Genomic DNA, 20,548 nt, shown 5'->3' with positions numbered 1-20,548 from the left:
ACACGACAAGCGCCTCATTGTTTTTTCACCCACCCGTCAGGCTGTCACCTAGAACTGCTTAATGTTAAGACCGTCTCCAAGTAATGTGCCCTCCAGTGTATGCGTCTGGTATCATACGTTTTAATTTCATGCTGCCATCTATTTTTCGAATTAGCAGTTGAAAGGAATGCCTTTATTGCAACCATGGTGTTTTGTGGTTGTTTTCTTGGTTAAGTCGTCTCTCACGATATATGATAACTTATTACTTTTCTCCGGAAATCATTCTGTTTCGTTTTTCATTTCATGTAAACGTATTTAAATATCTTTTAGTTCTATTTTTTTCAGAAGCTTTGAGTTTCTGAGAGTTATTTAGACAGTTTTTCATGAGTGTATTGAATGTCTGGCTTAAACAGTGACCTACCGAATATCATTGAATTATTATTTGCTCAGCATCCAGACTTCCGCCTTCCACACGAAATTTTTTCAAAAGTCGTGAAGTTCTGCTCCGACTGTGACTTAACGAACCGGTAAAAAAAAAAAAGTCTCTTTCCGATACCTTTTCTCGAAGAATGTATCTTATTGAACACCTGGATTGAAAACATGAAAACTCCGCGAAAAACAATCATTTGCGCACATTATGAGGACCATTTTTGGCGCACACAGCATGAATTGTCCTTGGCCAGACGAATTACTACACGTATTCGTCGTAGCCGAATAATTTTATGCTTAATAAATAGCCATAAATAGCCAGTATTTATGGTTTTGCTGCCCGTGGGCTACGGAAATTTTACCACCCTCCTCTCATTCTAGACTTATTTTCTTGAACACTCATTCTTCGAATTCGCCGCGCTGTGCTATAATCCACTTGTTCACCCCGCGCCTGTAAATATATCCGAGTCTCAAAGTCATTCTTTTGGCCACTCACATGCTTGCGTGCCATTGTGGTCACTCACATGCTTTCTTGCGTATTCTTTTGGTCACTCCCATGCTTACATACTCTTTAAATCACTCATGCTTACATACTCTTTAAATCACTCATGCTTACATACTCTTTAAATCACTCATGCTTACATACTCTTTAAATCACTCATGCTTACATACTCTTTAAATCACTCATGCTTACATACTCTTTAAATCACTCATGCTTACATACTCTTTAAATCACTCATGCTTACATACTCTTTAAGTCACTCATGCTCACACGCTCTATAGGTCACACTCTCATGCTCGCACATTGTATTGGTTACTCTCGTCCTCAGACACTATCTAGGCCACTCCTTTGGTCACTCATCACATGCTCTCACACTCTTTTGGTCATTCACATGCTCGCACACTCTTTTGGTCATTCACAGGCTCTCTAGGTCGCTGTTTCTGTCATTCACATGCTGTAGATCACTCATTTGCTCACTCACGTGCTTACAAACTCTCTAGATCACTCACCCGCCTAGTCTCTAGCCCTATAGACGTCTCTCCGCAGAGAGCAGGCTCCCACAACACGATTCTGACATGGAAATTCAAGCGTTTACCATCTTTACTTTAAAATATGGAACACAGATGGCAGCACTAACAAGTGCACGAAACAAGCAAAATTCGGACGAACATGCATATACACACACTCACACAACACGTTCCGACGTGTACCGATTCGTTGGAACTCCGCAGAGGAATGTCTACGAGGTGTATGTCCGGTTTAGCAGTAGTATAGTCTCTCGCTCTCTGGGCGGAGGCGGATTCATGATTATAAACTTTTGTTTCCCGTTCTTGCATTATGTACTAATTTTCATAGCCAGTCATTCCTAAAATTTGCCCCCCCTCTGAACTTGCCGCCTTGGGCTATAGCCCGCTAAGCCCCATGGTCACCATAACATACGCCACTGGTCATGGCATTGATTTTACGAGACTTCATGCCGTAACCCAACTTTCACTTTTAGCCAGATATGTTATCAAGATATTTGGTGGATCGACGAAGAGCTGAATGACTTATCAGATTCCTCTTTGACAAGTCCCGTAGGCTCTCGATTGGATTTCGGTGAGACTTTGTGGTGGGCATTCTGTGAGTCTAAATGATGACCCGTGCTACACTTCTAATCTGTGTATGCAAGCGGAACCTAAATTTCGGTTCCATTGTTCTAGTGATCATTAATTAGTGACTCATTAGCCATCATTTACCAGCAGCTCCCCTCACGTTATACTTAGCCATCTCTCACTTACCTGTCTGTAGCTTTCTTACCTTATTCATATTTACACGCGGTCACCACATGAGCATTTAGTATTTAGTATTATTAACCTTTTACTAAATGGTTAATAATTTTAGAAAATGGTAGCTAAGTGGGGTTATAGGGAGTTGTACCTGTAGTAAATTAGGGCTTGGGAAGTGAGCCGCTAATTCGGGGATATTCAACCCATGGCCATGGCGGTGGGCTATTACCAGTGGCTCCCTTGCCGCACAACGGTCATATACTTTTGACGCTTTCATAGCATTGTGAAAATCCAGCCTGGCCACCACAAAGGAGGAGTATGACAGGGCTCCAGGTCCCTCTATTAATATTTTCCCCTATAAATTAATTTTATAGAAACCCACCAAAGATCTTAGCCTAGAGGAGGCAATATAGCCAGGGCCGTCTTAAGAGCATCATGGGGCCCCGGGAAAATTGATTTTTCTGAGGCCCTACCTAGCCAATTCTCGAAAAATTCAACTACTTCTCGTTTTCCTGAGGCCCCCGGGCCGTGTTGGGGTAAGCCCATGCGTTAAGACGGCACTGAATGTAGCAAATGTTGGCAAATAGTTAAAAATGTGTGGCAAATAGTTGGGTGAAGCCTTATTTCTACTCAAGGCCGTGGAAAAGTTTAATTGGTTATTTAAAAATTTAATTGGTTAAAAGTTATTTTTTTGGGAAGTTTATAGACGTAAAGCACATTTTCAGGGACCAATGATGTTTTCACTTGTAGGGGAGAAAATTGATGGATAATGGGGTGGTCATCAAATGCACTATCACCCCATAGGCGCCGGAACAAGGGGGCTGAAGCTGTTTGAGCACCCCCCAAAAAAAATTAATTGATACACAATGCAACGCACCATCCTGCGTACGAGCTTGAGTCCCGTATATACGGGATGAATAGAGATTTAAGGCCCCCACCCCCCGATGTTAACTACTCAAAAAAACACATGAAATAACAAAGAACAAATATATTTAATTACTCAATTTTCGTGAGTAACAAAATGTGAGGGTTACAATGAACATTTTCACACTAATGAGTACTGCTATGAGGAAATGTTTCCGTGATCCACACGGAAAAAAGAGTCACTGTGACGGAGAGTTCAAATGAGTGATTCCTTTTCGACTCTCAGCTCCTTGAAACGAACTTGACTTTGGCTCTCAATCCTCGTCCTTCCATGGAATCGTCAGCTTTTATCAAGATGATGAAGTCCCCACCTCTGGATCGCATTTTCGTACCGGGTGCGATGTCAGTACCGCAGTAGCTGCAAAACAAAATGGGGAAAAAAGTATACATGAGAGAGAGAGGGATTTCAATAAGAATCTAAATACTCTTTGTATTTAGGGCACAATTAGGGCAATTTCTTAAGTGAGGCTCTCATTTGAAACATCTTTTACTCAACCCTCAGCGTCCTCCCATCATCCAAGAATCATCTGGATTTTTTTTCCAAACGAAGTTTGGAAACGATATTTTTTAACACGAAGTTCTTAAAATGAAGAGCAGAGCATGACGTACAGATGGCGTACGCATATACATTCTAGTCTTTTTTTGAATATGCAGGGTGTCCTGTGTGTAAGTGCTAGCAGACCCTTTATCTCAGTGTTTCCCAGCGTGGGCAATATCGCCCCCTGGTAGGTGATGGAATGATCCAGGGGCGATAGAAGCTACGAATTTCACATAGGATCCTATAGGTTCACTTTAGTTGGGTGGGGGGAGGGCGATGAGAAAATAATTCTGATAAAGGGGGCGATGGAACAAGAAGTTTGGGAAACTATGCTTCATCTCATCAACCGTCCGTCGTAGAGGTATGATTCCAATTTAAAAAATGCTCAACAGGCTTTCAAAAATTACCCTGTACCAGTTTTGAGAGTCAAAATACAGTGTGTAACAAAATAAAAAATTCTAAATTTTTATATGGTCCCCGTGCTTTAACTTCCAATGGGAAAGTTGTTGCCCTGTCTCTCCTGATGCCGACGGAACAAAATTTCCAACCGAACTTGGTAATGCAACTAATATTATTGCTTGTAAAATGTGTTCACTAATATCACATTATATTCCGTTTTTATGCGTGACATTAACCAAGATCGGGTTGTTAATTTAAATCGAAGAATTGACCATATCGTGCACGTAGCTATTAGTGTAATGTATTCATGCAAAGGTTATACTGATGACCAGGACTCGGATTTTTATGACCTAAAGATGAAACGCGTCGTTGCTGATCGGTTAAAAAAACCGGAAATTAAGGTTTTTTAACCGAGCATTTTTGATACCCTTAAAATCCGCGCGAGCCCTACTGATAGCTCAACAATTTATGGGTAATGATATCAATAAATTTAGAACGATATCTTGAATATACTTTGAATAATATCTGGAATAAATTGCCATAAGTTCAAGTTTACTCTTGGTATTACCCGTGGAATTCTTTTAATAAAAATGCATCAGAAATGGAAATATCGCTTCCATTTTGCTTTTGCGCATTTCAGTAAAAAGAGTAGACAGATTTACACACTAATTTTTCTAGTCACAAATATAGTCTAGTCTGATCATTAGGTCTCGGATTTTTATGCCCCTAAAGATCAAACGTCATTGCTGATCTTTAAATTCAAGTTTTCTTTAAACCTATCAGCAACGACGTTTCATCTTTAGGGCATAAAAATCCGAGCCCTACCTATCATAAATGGGACCAGACTAGCGGCCGTATTCACCAACACAGTTTAAACGATTAGCGACGGATTGGTTAAAATTCCCAATTTAACCAATCCTTTCACCTGCTATTAGCAGTTTTAAACTGTGTTGGTGAATACGGCCGTTAGCATTGCAACTGGGATTTAGTCTGATCATAAATGAGATAGGTTGCCTACCTCAGATAAAATTCAATGGATAATGTACATTTGATGGAAATGAGAAGCCACGACATCTATCTATGAAAAAATATCATCTTTGTTTTTTTATTTTGAGGAAAAAACTTATCTAAAAAAATTGTAATGTCCTTGAGATATAAATTTACATGAATTTACAAAAATTAAATACAGTTAGCCTTTCTTCCGTAGTAAGGCTTGCCCAAATCTTCGGCGGGTTCAGTCTCTAGAACGAGCTCTTGACCCACCACAATAAAAAATTTATTCTTGGGGTGGAGGGTTTGTGTTGCATTATATATTCATCAATTATTGGCTCAGCACCGCACCCTCATAAAATTTATTGAGGAAAGGGGCTCAAAAACAGCCCTCAGTTTCCGGCATCTGTGTTAGCAATTGATAAATTTAGAAGGAAATTTTAGCTTCTTTCAATCATACCGTCAGGCGGGTGCGGCCATATCCTGGGCAGACCTGAACCGACGAGAAAATTGGCAGATCTTGTTGCATTCCTGCGGAACGAGCCGTAGCAGATGCAACAAGTACCGACACTGCTAAGGCGATCAACGAGACTATCTGCCAGACGCCGATACACGGAGAAATCTACCTCCGCGTCAGAAAATAGCGAACCATCTGCCTCTGGACCAGCGAACCCGAAGCTGACAACCCACGTGAAGAGAAAACCTAGAAAATGGGAAAAGAGGTAGAGGCCCACTAACTGGACCACAGGGAAAAGCGGCGTGGTGCCCACTAGTTAGCCCAATAAAAGAGTTGACAAGCCCACACGACATAAACCATTAAAGAGGCCGAGGCAGTGTTTGTCGTCAATATTGGCTTTTCACGCACTTAGAAACCAATTCGGATGACTTCATTTTCCAGCCGGACGAGGTACCACCACCACAATGGAGCTTGGACATTCGAGAATTTTTGAACGATCGCATTCCTAAACGATGGATCGGCCGTACGGGACCTGACGATTCAGTTAAACGTCACTGGCATCCAAGATCGCCGGACCTCACAGTGTGCGATTTCTTGTTGTGGGGGGGGGGGGGGGGATTATAAAAGACTACGTTTATATGCCTTCCCTTCCAGCTACGTTAGCCGAACTGAAGATACGCATAACAGCAGTAGTAGATGCAAACGTGCTCACAGAAATTTGGGACGAATTTGACTTCCGTATAGACGTATGCTGTGCATCCCAAGGTGGACACAATGAGTACCTTTAATTTACTTTGTAAAAATCTTAAGTGTATGTTCAACATTTTTCGTAATATACGCATTTCAAATCGGGCGATTCTTTTTCAAGCACCCTGTATAGTGAGTGCACCCTGTTTAGGATAGGGTTTCCCAAACTTTTTTCCATATTTCGCCTCCCTCCCTTCTTTAAATTATTTTTTCTTTCATCGACCTCCCAACTCAGTCGAACCCATAGGTTCCTATGTTATACCCGTAGCTTCTATCGCCCACCGGGGGCGATATTGCTCACTTTGGGAAACACTCGTTTAGGACAAGGGTGTTCAACCTTTTGAGAATACGGGCCGCTTCGATGATGTGAAAACGTGTCGCGGGCTACTTGAGTGATTTGCTACTTGTGCCACGGGTCTTTTACATGATCTGTAAATGTGCCGCGGGTCGCTTGAGTTTTCTGGAACTGTGCCACAGGTCACTTAAGTGTTCTGGAACTGTTTTTCGCGCGCTTGAGTGATCTGATCTGGGCCATGTTGAAGTCGTGTGACCAAAAGAAGTGTGTAATCAATTGTTGGAAATTGAAGAGAAAAAAAGATTGAAGCACAAGTATATGATGCCACTCACAAGTTGCCATTGTAGATGTCTTCCGTCCGAATCTCGACGTGCTCTTTAACGCATCTGCCGTAGAAAGAACTGGACTGTTGCTGGAGGCGATCCTTGAATGAGAAATCTTCGAACTCCACTTCCACTTCTTGCCTCCACGGAGCCTGTGCGGGAGTAAAAACAAAAATTTCGAGATATAAGGTTCATTTAGACCAGGAATGCACAACCTTTACAGTCCGCGGGCCAGATATGCGGTGATTCTGCCGCTCGCTGGACAGAAAATTGCACGTATAGAATGAACCATACGACCTGCATTTTATCGGACATTCGGGTCGTTCGGTCGTTGTCACCGTTAATTAGGGTCGTTCCAACTTCGTAAAATTTTCCCGTTTTGATTATTTGCCTTTGACAATTTTTTTGGCTGTAACAAGGCTGCTCTACTTGCCTTCGACAACTTATTGGCTATAAATGGCAACTTCACTTGTCTTTGGCTGTTTTTTTGGCTGTAATTGGCTACTTTACTTTCCTTCGACAATTTTTTCGCTACAATTGTCAATTTTACTTGCCTTTAACAATTTTTTTTCGTTATAATTGACAACCTTAAGTAACATTTTTTGCGATAATATCATTTTTGGTGATATCCCAAATGGATCCCGATTTCTTGTATTTTTATGAAGGAAATATGGTCGGCTTAGACCTTTTTTATGTTGTGTTTATTGACACTTCTTCTCCCGGAACAATTTTCGTGGGCCGAGTGGAACCTCTTGGTGGGCCGCATTTAGTCCGTGGGCTAGAGGTTGTGTACCCATGATTAAGACTTTTCGAACCAGACTAGTCAGACAAGTGTTCGAAGAATATCCGATGCCTCACCTTGATCCACCAACTGCAGCTCATTTCAGGCTCCGTTCTGTTTGGGTAATCGGGCGACTCTATCACAGTTTCATCTGTGATGTTCCCACCACAAGGTGGAGGATCTGAAACGATAAAACGAAGCATGTATAATCACCGAATAATCGATCTCTCAATAATTATGAACAAATGAACCTTCACCCTTTATATTTAGCTAGGGTCACACTCGTATCCAGCCTGGCCAATATTTTCTTCCAATGTTTGCTTCTCGCTGCTGCAATGAAGCCCCAAAGGCATAATCTGGCTACATACTGACCCAGCCTAGTCCAATGTTCCTTGGCGAATATTGGCTTCCAGAACACTCTCCAAGGAAGTAATACGCCAACAGCGTGTTGTGATGTTGGCGTTCTTCGACCAACGTGTGGCTGACTGAAAGTCACCCCCTTGAGTTTGATTGGAAGCTGGAAGGTCCTGGACGAGCCTTTCAATACATTTCACTGTCATTCTCAATGGTAGACCAGCCCACACTACTAATTATGACACACCTTGGAACGTATAGATATTGGGCCAGGCTGGACACGAATGTGGTACCAGCTTTATCAGAAGAATCCGTCTCTACCGTAATAATCTCGATAGATAGTTTCACAGCGATCTCCCGTCGTATGGGGTGGACAGATGCACGGACACGAGCTCGAGCCATAGTCTTCTCGGTACGGTCCAAGGTAACCTCCATTTTGGCATCGAGTTGACCCTCTGTTCGGGCATTTGTCTTTATGAAAGAAAGAAAAATCAGCATGAGTGATATGATATCGTATTAAATCAGATCGCTGCAAATCTGATCGATCTCAGGATATATAAGATAATCAATATTTTCCTATACCATCACAACGGTACATGAAGTTGACGAGCTTTGCGTCGCGGAAGCTGAGGTTCTCCCTTTTGCGGCCGACGAGACGCTGATTGTGAGGGTTCTTGCTGACCACGGTGTTCCTCTCGAACATTCGACTGCTGAAAGACTGGAAAAATGTGAAACGATTATTGATCAAAACCCGTGAACTGAAACAATCATGTACGTATTCAAGTTGCGATCAAAAAGTTCTCGAACTGCTCCTGAAAGAAATGAAAGCGTAAGAAGCTGAAGTTAGGGCGGTATTCACCGACATGGTTTGAACTATATTCACAATTTTTTGATAAGAGATCGACACGGATATTGGTTAAATTCAGGTTTATAACCAATCTATGTTGATCTGTTATCCAAAAAAATTGTGACTACAGTTTAAACCATAGTTTTCCAAACTTTTTGTTCCATCGTCCCCTTCTTCAGATAAATTTTTTCTCTAATCGCCCCCCCCCCCCAACTCAAGCGAACCCATAGGATCCCATGTTATACTCGTATAGCTTCTGTCACCCCCCTGGACCTTTCCATCGCCCACTTTGGGAAACAGGTTTAAACCATAGTTTCCCAACCTTTTTTGTCCCATCGCCCCCTTGTTCAGAAATTTGTTTCTCCCATCGCAATCTAACCCAGAGGAATCCTGTTATACCCCCCCCCCCAGGGGGCGTTAACTCCCACGTTGGAAATCACTGGTTTAAACCATGTCGGTGAATAGGGCCGTTATGAAGATAAGTGAATCTTACAGGAATTTACTGTGGACTAAAGCCTACGTCTTCATGCTTTCGACATACAGTAGTCTCAATAATCCGAGGTAAGAGAGCCTGAGGCCACCTTAGATTATATTAGTCGCATTTGTATTTATTTTTACCTACTTTGTTCATAATTCAACGTCTTAGTTCATTTACATTAGGGCTGCCGCAAGACTGACAGCATCTTCATAAGGTACGCGCTGACAGGGGCTTTTTCCATTCCTGAGGGATATGAATACGCAAATTTTGAACATTTTGATAGCAGCAATTCAGTACAGCAGAAGGGCTGCACGGCACCTTGTCAAAAAACACCCTCTAGATGGCGTATAATTAGTGGCATTGTAACCGGTTTAAGCAGTTCCGAGGAAATCAGTTCTAAGATGATCCATAAAAATGAGATGAAAACTTGGGATTAACAGTGTAAGTTCGGAACCTCTCGATCGGACCTTGTATATTGAAATAATAAAAATTATATTTCACCTCTCAGTCATATGATTCCCTATTTAAGGAAGAGAGAGAGAAGATTGATTCAAATAGTTTTTCCCCACATGAATCATTTATATTCAAAGGATAGACTGTATATATATAGAAATTTTGCCTAGGAAAATTATTGGGAAATATTGTGAAGCATTTGACCTTTTGCGGTCCTATGTCGTGGTGGAATCGACATCAGGGGAAACCGGTACCTACTTCATTGTTACAGCAACCTCCTTTCGATCGCAGGAAGGCGCCCGTGGATTTGGCTTCTTAGTAAAGCCAAAAAATAAAAACGCAATAGAGCTATCATCCAGGGGGGTCTTCCTCAGTGAGAGAGAAGCGATATTAAGTACGAACTGTACCAACATAGAATATCCGGAAATTTCGCCTCCAGCACTTCTCCCCGGTACATTTCGCTTGCCCTGACCGTATGAGTGACCAAGTGAATGACAGTTATGAATGACAGTCACTCTCTTGGTTGCTGACAGACTCATCCACTTGGTTGCTCACAGACTCATCCACTTGGTTGCTCACAGACTCATCCACTTGGTTGCTCACAGAGTCATTCACTTGATCGCTAACATAGTCACTTATTTGGTTGCTGACAGGATTACTCACTTGGTCACTCATACGATGCAGGTGAAATGTCCGGGGGGTAAAATGCTCAACTCACTTGATCACTCATACGGTCAATTTACTATGTATTTACTTGGAAACTCACTTGGTCACTCATATAATCACCCACTTGGTAATTCATACGGTCGCTCAATTGGTCATTCATGCTGTCACTCATCCACGCACTTGGTCACATAAATGATCGCCCACTCACTTGGTCACATAAATGGTCACTCATTCATTTATTCACACTCACTTGGTCACATAAATGGTCACTCATTCATTTATTCACACACTCACTTGGTCACATAAATGGTCACTCATTCATTTATTCACACACTCACTCACATGGTCACAAATGATCGCCCACTCACTGGTCACACAAATGATCGCCCACTCATACGATCATTTACTTGGTCACTTGTATGGTCACTCATCCACTTACTTTGCCACTTATGTGGTCACTTAATTGAACACTCATACAGTCACTCACTTGAACACTCATACAGTCACTCACTCGAACACTCATACAGTCACTCACTCGAACACTCATACAGTCACTCACTCGAACACTCATACAGTCACTCACTCGAACACTCATACAGTCACTCACTCGAACACTCATACAGTCACTCACTCGAACACTCATACAGTCACTCACCTATGTCGTCAATCATATTGTCAGGGCAGGCAAAATGTCGGGGGCAAAGTTTCCGTAAACCCCAACATAGTACCGAAAAAAACTCTGGACCGCAAAGGGTAAAAGAAGAGAACAGCGCTACCTAAACTCCCGTCTTTCTTACCTGCGGATGATAGTGCATGATCGACGTGAGATCGTACTCGACCCCGTACGGATTGTCCAGCCCTCTCCAGAACTGAGGCCTTCCGCCAAGGGCTATGTTCCGCCATAAGACTCTCACGTGGCGATCTCTGTCCAGACGCGACTGCTCGTGGTTGAGGCCGAGCGCGTGGCCAACTTCGTGCACCACCACGTATTTCTAGCAAAAAAAACAAACAAGGAACAAAAATTACACAACAGCTGAACAAAAACCGCAGATAACAATCAGGTTTCTTAGATTTTTATCTTAACGATAAACAACTCGGAATTCGTGTCTGGAAATAATATTATGATGGATAAAGTGTTACGAGAGTTGAAGGGGTATTTGTGGATTATAAACAGTTGCTTATTGTGTATTAATGGTCGCTGCCATCCAACACCACCTACAGAACACGGCCTCCGCACGAAGCTCGTGACGTCACTGATGAAGGCCATTTCCCCTATTGCCATTGGATATACGGCAAAAAAAGGTAAAGATATCGCATGCGTCGGCCTGCTATATCCAATGGTAATAGGTAAAATGGCCTTAAGTGACGTCACAAGCTTCGCACGGAGGCCTTGTTCTGTAGGTGGTGGTGTTGTGCCATCGCCCGTGTTTTTACGAAAGAGATCCATTTCTCCCCCATGGTATTGGGCTATTAGGGAGAGCTATCGCTCCCATTCCATGCCCCGGATCCACTCAACACCACCTAGAGAACAAGGCCCCTCCGCACGAAGTTCGTGACGTCACTGAAGAAGGCCATTTCACCTATTGACATTGGATATAGCAGGCCGGCATGGGATATCTTTACCTTTTTTCGCAGTATATCCAATGGCAATAGGTGAAATTATAGCCACTATATAAGTGTATCTAATTGCCACTACATAACCACTATATCCTTATACAGTCACCATAGGTGAAATGACGATCTTCAGTGACGTCACGAGCTTCGTGCGGGGGGGAGGGCCTTGTTCTATGGGTGGCGTTGATCCACTCTGGGTCACTTCAGCTCAAATTAAAACATGCACTTGTCGGGTTTAAGGCGCGTGGAATATACCGAGCGGACTCCGCCTTCCATCTTAAGCCACGTTTCCATGGGAAATGAAAAATCCGGTTTGTTTTTTTTCATTCCGCAATACAGGGAAAAATCGCAAAGCATTATTGGAAATCGAGTATGCACCCACAAAAAATCCTCATAGAAGAGGATGTAAATTTTTCCTCCTCTTTCCCTACGAGGGAATAAAGTCGTCAAGCAGTTGCCAAAACTCCCAAATGCTACCATAATATTACACATGTAAACGGGGCTTTAGAGCAGCAAAACAAATTTTTCTATACTGTTTCTAGGAAAACTGGAAACCTCCTCCTCCTAACCAGATCATGGCCCGCTCTGTCTCAATGAAGAGATTGTAACAGTTGGTCTCGAAAAAGGCCTGGGCCATCCTGGAAGCTGTGCACGTACGTGTTGTGAACCTAACGTGAAGTCTGTTTTGGTTAATGCTTGTTACGTATAGCGCTGCCATCTGCCGTCAAATTTTCTAACTATAAGGGAAGTGTGATGATTGAATAATTGTACAGTTGTAGGTCTGTTGCTCTCTGTGGCAAGACCTTTTAACTGGGAGATCGACTCGCATTCGCACCTCGAAGTTGGGAACCACAGAGAACTATCTTCAGCCGACCACTACTGTGGCAACGGTGGGATTTGAACCTGGGTCCTAGCGATGCGAGTCCGTCACTATGACCACTTCTGGAAACCTAGGCTGACTTATCTGCCATCTTTGCGCAAAGTGTGACGTCGGTGTTACCGCTACAAACAATCCTTGTTCCCTATGTCGCTATTTGACGTCACTTTGAAAAAAAAACTGAGATTGAGAGTGGTGAGTCTGCCCAGCATTCGAGTTGCCTTAGTTCAAAGGGACGTAAAATCGTTAAAAAAAACTGCATAGGGAACAGCTATCGGCTGTGGCGATAATATTGACGTCATACTCTGAACAAATATGGCGGATGAGCGAGCCTGGGGATTTTTCAGGATTTTCTAGTCTGGTTATTGTTTTCGCGAGGTCATGCAAGCGTTTCACCACTTTTTCTCTAGCCTTCTTTGCATCATTGTTTCATCAACACCTTTGTTGGATTGAAAGGACAAAACGTGACACCTCAGAAATTCTACAATAAAGTCTCCCCATCCCCACTGGACTCAATTTAGGAAAAGATGGTGGTCAATTTAAGAGTCTGAAATGATGCCTACCTAGTTCATTTCCCGCCAGTTTTCACAGTTCAATCTATTCCTGCGTTTTCGTTCTGGGATGTGCGTCTCTCTCCATCACCTTTACAGAATAAAATTTCCTTTGATGGATAAAGGTATGGTCATCACATTCTGCCATAGGACCCCCCCTCCCCCATGCCGGAATGCATTATTCCATCCTATACATAGGATTTTACCGTGGGGCCAAGATCACTATTTCGTCACTAAAAAACGAGACGGGGCTCAAGAAGCAAGAGGTTCAAAATGCTTCAGCAGACAGTATGTGTTATACGGTTAATGTGATAATCGGTTATTATTAATAATCATCAATCGTCTATTATGTATAATACCCAAACATAAATAAGGTAGTTGGTAAATTTGATAAACACTAAAAAAAATTTAATTTATAGGGTCGATTATACACAATCCCCTGGTCAATTCGACAAATCCTTGATAGTTACTGCTTTTACCGGTGATGATTATGCATAGGGGGGGGGGGGCGACTTCAGGGAGATTTGAAAAATCAGCTTCAGGGGTCGTGACAAACCCTGAGATCGGGGTAGGTCAAACATACTAGACTTATTTGGGAATTTTTTCCATATATCAAATTCATCGATTGCACTTGGGCATTATGCATAATCATCGGTAACGCAGAGGTAAATTTAAACTATTTATCAAATGAACCAGGTACGCTGGGGCATTATGCATTTTAAACCCCCTTTTGCATCTTTAACCCCGCCTTATCTTTCAGGATGTAATTACGCGGCCGGGATCTTTGGCGGGCCCCAGTACAGGCTATGTCTCTGTAACGATTGACTTTAGAAACATGCAGTACTTTCGATTGCAAAAAGTATTCAAAATGACGTGCTGTTACTTAAAATCTCAAAATTTGTATGAGGGTGCGGGAATCTTATACTTTAAAACAAATGAAAGAAATCAACTTTTTGTGCAGTCCCAGTGTGGTAAAATTTTCAATTATGGAAATGCAAATACAGCTCTGAAATGTCATTTGCGAAAAATTTCATATTTTAAAAAGATGCAATTTTTATTTTTTGTAAATCACTTCTCAGAGCTGTATTTGCATTTCACTAATTCGAAGTTTTGGAACGAAGGGTCTACATAATTTTTTTTTTTTTCTATTTAATTATGAATGCTACCCAGGGCCGTAGCTAGCCATTCCTGTGGCCTGTGCAAAAATTTGACTTTAGGACTCATCTGGCCTATTTTTCGGCCTATTCCAGACCCCTCTTCCAAGTGGGCCTTGTGTGGGTTCACCTGCCTAGTTACGGCCCTGATGGGAAATTTAAGACATTTTGAGTAACCGCACGTTATTTGAAAAGTTTTTTTTTTCTGATTGAAAGTATGTTTCCTATCTGAAATCACCGGTCGCAGATATATCTGCTGTTTAAACAATCTGGGACAGCCCATGTAATGAATTTACAGTGTGGAAAGAATAGTAATAATTTAATCATTTTCCTGGGTCCTGGACTGGACCCCTAATAGTCAGCTCTACTGCTGTGGGGGGGGGGAGGTCATAGATTAGTGTGGTCATTAAGCATGCTGGAAGATTCGATACAGTCCAATTTGTTGAACCACAATATTGCTGACCCTGGTCCAGCCAACAGGAACACAACTCAGATAATATAACTTCCTCTAAAGCAGGGGGGTTCTTAACCTTTGGTCTTCCATGGGTACTTCGTGACATACAGGTGAAAGCTACGGATGTGTGACTTAAAATGTGCCGATAAAAATGAAATCCACGGACTCCCCCCCCCCCCCCCCAGCGCAATAATATTCGGTATATAACAATGTAAAAAACAAAAAGTAGAATGTTATGTGTTATGACATTAAAGAAAATATATGCCTCCTCCAAGGTCATGACTCGGACCCATCTCGAAGGCCCTACTAATCATGGTTGTGGTCGTGATCGTGATCCATAGCTCAAAAACCCTTGGCTGTAAATGGGTTCGTACGACTCTTCTCGGAAGCCCCTGCAAATAAAGTTTTGGTCGGGACTCATTAGCTGAAGAGCTCCTCGCTGTAAATAGATTTTAACGACCCATCTCGCAAGCCTCTGCGAATCAAGTTTGCGTCATGACCCGACCCATCTCGTAGTCTCCTGTGAATTAAGTTTGTGTTGCAACCCGTGGCTCTAGAATCCCTGTGAACCATCTCGGAAGCCCCTGCGAATCAAGTTTGGGTCATGACCTTAAAGAAAATATATACCTCCTCTAAGGTCATGACCCGACCCATCTCGAAGAACCCTACTAATTATGTTTGTGGTCGTGATCCATAGCTCAAAAACCCTTGGCTGTAAATGGGTTCGTACGACTCTTCTCGGAAGCCTCTGCGAATCAAGTTTGAGTCATGACCCGACCCATCTCGTAGTCTCCTGTGAATATCGCGACGATCCGGGTTCGACCCCACCGTCGCCATAGTGGTGGTCGGCTGAATTTGATTTTCTGTGGTTCCCAACATCGAGGCGCAAATGCGAGCCGATCTCCTCGTTAAAAAGTCTCCTAACAGAGAGAAACAGGCCTACAACAATACAATTATTCAATCATTACACTTCACTCACAGTTAGAAAAAATTGATAGATGGAAGCGCTACACACAACAAGCATTACGCAGAAACAAACTTCACGTTCACTACACATATACGCACACACACACATTCCAACATGCACCAATTCGTTAGAAGTTCCGCAGAGGAATATGGAAGAGGCGCATGTGTGGTTCAGTAGTAGTAGAGTAGTAGTAGTCTCCTGTGAATTAAGTTTGTGTTGCGACCCAAAGCTTTAGAATCCCTAGCTGGAGAAACCGCGAGACACCCAGGCTCTGTCGCAAGAAGAAACGTAAGCTCCTCGGCTCCCCCCCCCCGAAGGGGGGAGGTCCAGGGCATCTCCGGCAAAACCATTATTTATTGATACGTCAAAGATTACATATGGTGAAAGGAAATTAAGAATTATGTAAAAAGAATCAAATTAATCAAGTTAAAGTGAAAGTGCAACGGGCACGGATAATAAATAATCATAAAAAGTTGTATAAAATCGTATCGCAAAAGGCGCAATCAGAAATTTGATAAAATAAAATAAATGAATAAATTGAAATTAAATAAATGAATAAATTGAAATTAAATAAATGAATAAATTGAAATTAAATAAATGAATAAATTGAAATTAAATAAATGAATAAATTGAAATTAAATAAATGAATAAATTGAAATTAAATAAATGAATAAATTGAAATTAAATAAATGAATAAATTGAAATTAAATAGTTTATAAATTAAATAAACCTGCGGCCTAACCAGACCAGACCAGACTCAAAATTTCACGATGGTGACTGGCCCTTAAAGCGGGCCATTAGCCAACATAAAGACTGGGGCCCCTTGGGGACCCCCGGTGAAGAGAAGGACAAGTGAGTAATGTATGTGTAGTTGTGTAAGTGCATGTATGAGAAGGGAAAATTTGGGAATAAATCCTCTTTTAAAAAATACCTGCGGCCTCCGACCCATCTCGGAGGCCGCCACGAATCAAATTTGGATTGAGAGTCCCTGGCTATTGGTGGATTTGAATAACCAATCTCTGAGGCCCCTGTGACCCATAGGCTAAGAGCCCATAGGTTAAGTATAGTATTGTTTTCCCCGCGGAGGATTCGTGTCTTTAATGCTTCCTCGATATGAAATTTTATTTTGTTAATATTACACCCACCGACTTTGTGCTATGGTACTCCCAAGTATGAAACTGATGTCTTATCCAAGCTGTTCCCTCTTATGTTTTGATGCCGCTCGTGATAAGTTGTCAAAAATCTGAGTTATTGAATTTTTAAGACTGGGGAAACCACGAGACACCCAGGCTTTGTGGCAAGTAGCAACGTAAGCACTTCGGCTCCCCGGGAGGAGGGGAGAACCAGGGCATCTCCGGTAAAACCAAAATTCATTGATACGTCAAGGATTACATATAGTGCAAGGAAATCAAAAATTATGTAAATCGAAGAATCAAATTAAATATATATAATCAAGTTAAAATCGAAGTGCAGAATTTTTAAGACTGAAGAGTATATTGGCTGGATGGAGAGTTGCGTTTCTGGTTTACGTCAAATCACTCACACCCCAAGCCGAATCCATACCCGCCGTGCTACGCGATTCTTAGCATGCACAAAAACCAGTCTTGAGGTGTGGATACGTAAAATCTACCATTGAAGCACCCGCACCCATGCTAACCATACCTCAAAACCAGTTTTTGCTCGAGTTGCGGGGGGTGGATCCTGCTACAAGTAAACAAAAACAGGAATACCTTCATACCTTTTCGCATCGATTACCGATCGAGAGATCCTGGCCAATTAGAGGCAGCAGATTCCTTCCCATCGATGACCAACACCTGCGTTTACAAACAATAAGAATTAGGTTCGAGGCATTGAGATGACAAAAGCGATAATAAAGAAAAACCAGAGTATGAGACGGGCATTTTCATCTCGTCGAGCACCATCACGAGCACTACGGTGCCCCCCCCCCCTAAAGCACCCGGAGTGCTCGATGCTCGTGTCTGATTTCGTGCTCGCTAGCACTTGATCAACGTTCTAATTAAACACCTTGTACAAATTTTGTCCACGGATTGAAATCATCCTGATTTCATGTGCATTCGTATGTTAAACTTGCCGCAGGGGTGTTCTTTTTTTGATGATGGGTACAGGTAGGGGCGTTGGAAGTCTTTCGACCCTGTGGGTGCTCGTCTTGAGTTTCATATAGGAAATGTTTATTTCTGAATCAATTCTGGGGGTGCTCAGAACGTTTCCACAAATTTGCATGGGCGTTCGAGCCCCCCCCCCCTTCATAAGTAAAACAAGACGTGAGAGTGGTCTACAGAGGTCTTAGAAAGGTTTGAGGGGTCTACTAGAGGACTTACCTATAGGAATGTTAGTTCAGGTGTTCACAGACTAGAGAGAGAGAGGGAAAGGTTTTTCTCGTTTTTGGTATTCCTAAAAAAAAGAGGGGAAATAAAGATGTCATTATATTTAATATTTTTTATAAAGGGTATTCTTCAAACCCCCCCCCACCTTGTCATCAAACCCCCCCGATGCTAACGTAATACTCGAATGACGCCGCCCCCCCCCCACCCCAACGGTGCTGAAAATCTTCTCCCTAAAGTCGATGAAAAAATTCCATAACTTTTTTACTCTAAACACTCAACATTATAGGCAGAGCCAGAATTACAAGAAGGGACAAATTGGAGGAGCTACAAAACTTGAGGGGAGTGGCAGGGCCGTCTGAAGAGCATCGTGGACTCCCGGACAAAGTAATTTTTCTGAGGCCCTACCTGGCAAAAATTCTCGACAATTTCAACCAGATCTTATTTTAGTAAGGCCCTTTCTTCTGTTGAGGCTTCCCCCGGGCCGTGCCAGCACCTCCTAGAGATAGAAGGGTTTTAGGGTTTTCCCCCGAATATTCTGAGGGGAAATAGACTACTTACTGACGTCACAAGCAGACTGCTGAGGCCTTCTATCTCTAGAAGGTGCTGGGAGTGGCAATTTTAAGGATAAAAATAACCAGACAAACACACACGCAGCAGGTTTATAAATAAAAAATATTCACTCAAGTGATTTTTACAGCCATGTAAAATATATTGTGGAGAATCGCCATCTCTCTCTCCCTCTCTCCTTCTTTATAACAAAATTGTGCATGTATTTGAAGCTTTTTACATGTAAATTCAAACTACAAATGTGCTTTCCTAAACAATTTTTAGAAAGAAAAGTGGACAAGAAAACCCTTATAAAAATTTGCTCTCTTACCCACTGTTATTTACATCGTGTTGGAAGATTTAGACTGAAAATAAGCATTCGGTTGAGCAGTTTCACATATAAACAAAATCATTCTATTCAAATTTTCTTGACTACTGATACCTCAAATTTGCTGCCCCACCCAACCTGCCGTCCTGAGTTATAGGCTGTGCTAAAACCTTTCCCTCCCCCCCCCCCCCCCCCGCTGTAAACGCTCCGCTGTCCTAGTTTCCGCCCTGGAATCCTAGAAGTAGATATTTTGGCATTAACACAAGGTTCAACTCTATATTAAAGAAATTTAGATTACGTAAAATATTAAAACCTAAAAGGAAGGAAAATATAAGATTACAGCTCTTACGGCTCATGAGTAAAGCCCGGATTATATGCACTAAAAATTGACAAAATATGCTCTAAAAATATGCAAATACGTTCTAAAAATATGCAAATATGCTCTGCAAATATGCTCTAAAACTATGCAAATATGCTCTAAAAATATGCAAATATGTTCTAAAAATATGCAAATATGCTCTGCAAATATGCTCTAAAAATATGCAAATATGCACTAATAAGTGACAAAATATGCACTAAAAAGTGACAAAATATGCTCTAAAAAATATGCAAATAGGCTCTAAAAATATGCAAATATGCTCTAAAAATATTTGCCCTACCTGGCAAATTCTAAAAAAATTCAAGTACTTCTCATTTTTCTGAGTCCCCTTATTCTCTTGACGGCCCCCGGGCCGTGCGTTAAATCGGCACCGCTCCCACCAGGGTCGTCTCCAGGGGCGGAACGTGAGGTTTGCACCCGGGAGACAGATGAATATTAGAGCCTCTCCTCCTGTTTGGTTGGTGAATGAGGTGACGTTCCAGAGGGATGGGGGAAAATACTTTTGTCTCAGACTGAAAATTTGGGTAAAAAACATGAGTCATCATTAGCACATCTGGATTGTCGATTAAGAAGTTGTGTTGTGTTTCAAGTACATGTAAACTCGGGAAAAACTAAGAACACCTGAATCTTGATTCGAGATTCAATCTGTATCTTGTTTTTCGTCACTCTTCAGGGCGCTCAAAGACCTGGTCCTCCACCGTCTTAACGCATGGGCCCACCCGGGCACGGCCTAGTGGCCTTGACTGCAGAGAGGCCCTCGTGATAATGAGATCTCTTTAAAATTTTCGAGTTTGAACATTAAGGCCTTTTCGGGACAGACTTTTTCTTGGGGCCTCTTGAAAAAGTTATTATTATGCAAAATGAGTGTCTATTTTTTTTTGTGAACCCCGCCCGGGCATTACC

General features: G+C 42.1%; 1 protein-coding gene across 1 annotated transcript in view; it reads right to left on the bottom strand.

The window, feature by feature from the left end:
* Nucleotides 1-3,151: 3,151 nt before the first annotated feature.
* The window catches only part of LOC149084668 (blastula protease 10-like), a 37,638-nt gene continuing 20,241 nt past the window's right edge, over nt 3,152-20,548 (bottom strand). Inside the window, exons 7-13 of the mRNA XM_089235081.1 lie at nt 17,786-17,861; nt 11,228-11,422; nt 8,569-8,704; nt 8,308-8,457; nt 7,710-7,813; nt 6,861-7,003; nt 3,152-3,460 (exon numbers count right to left, since the gene is read on the bottom strand). Of these exons, the coding sequence (XP_089091207.1) occupies nt 3,325-3,460; nt 6,861-7,003; nt 7,710-7,813; nt 8,308-8,457; nt 8,569-8,704; nt 11,228-11,422; nt 17,786-17,861 (940 nt within the window). The 3' untranslated portion in view covers nt 3,152-3,324. The remainder of the gene's footprint in view (nt 3,461-6,860; nt 7,004-7,709; nt 7,814-8,307; nt 8,458-8,568; nt 8,705-11,227; nt 11,423-17,785; nt 17,862-20,548) is intronic.

Source organism: Pholcus phalangioides, unplaced genomic scaffold (genome assembly GCF_987345545.1).
Source record: "Pholcus phalangioides strain wild (caught in Gottingen) unplaced genomic scaffold, Ppha-v1.0 ptg000008l_1, whole genome shotgun sequence".
In the NCBI taxonomy this organism is placed as follows: domain Eukaryota; kingdom Metazoa; phylum Arthropoda; class Arachnida; order Araneae; family Pholcidae; genus Pholcus; species Pholcus phalangioides.
This window is presented reverse-complemented; position numbering and strand designations above follow the sequence as displayed.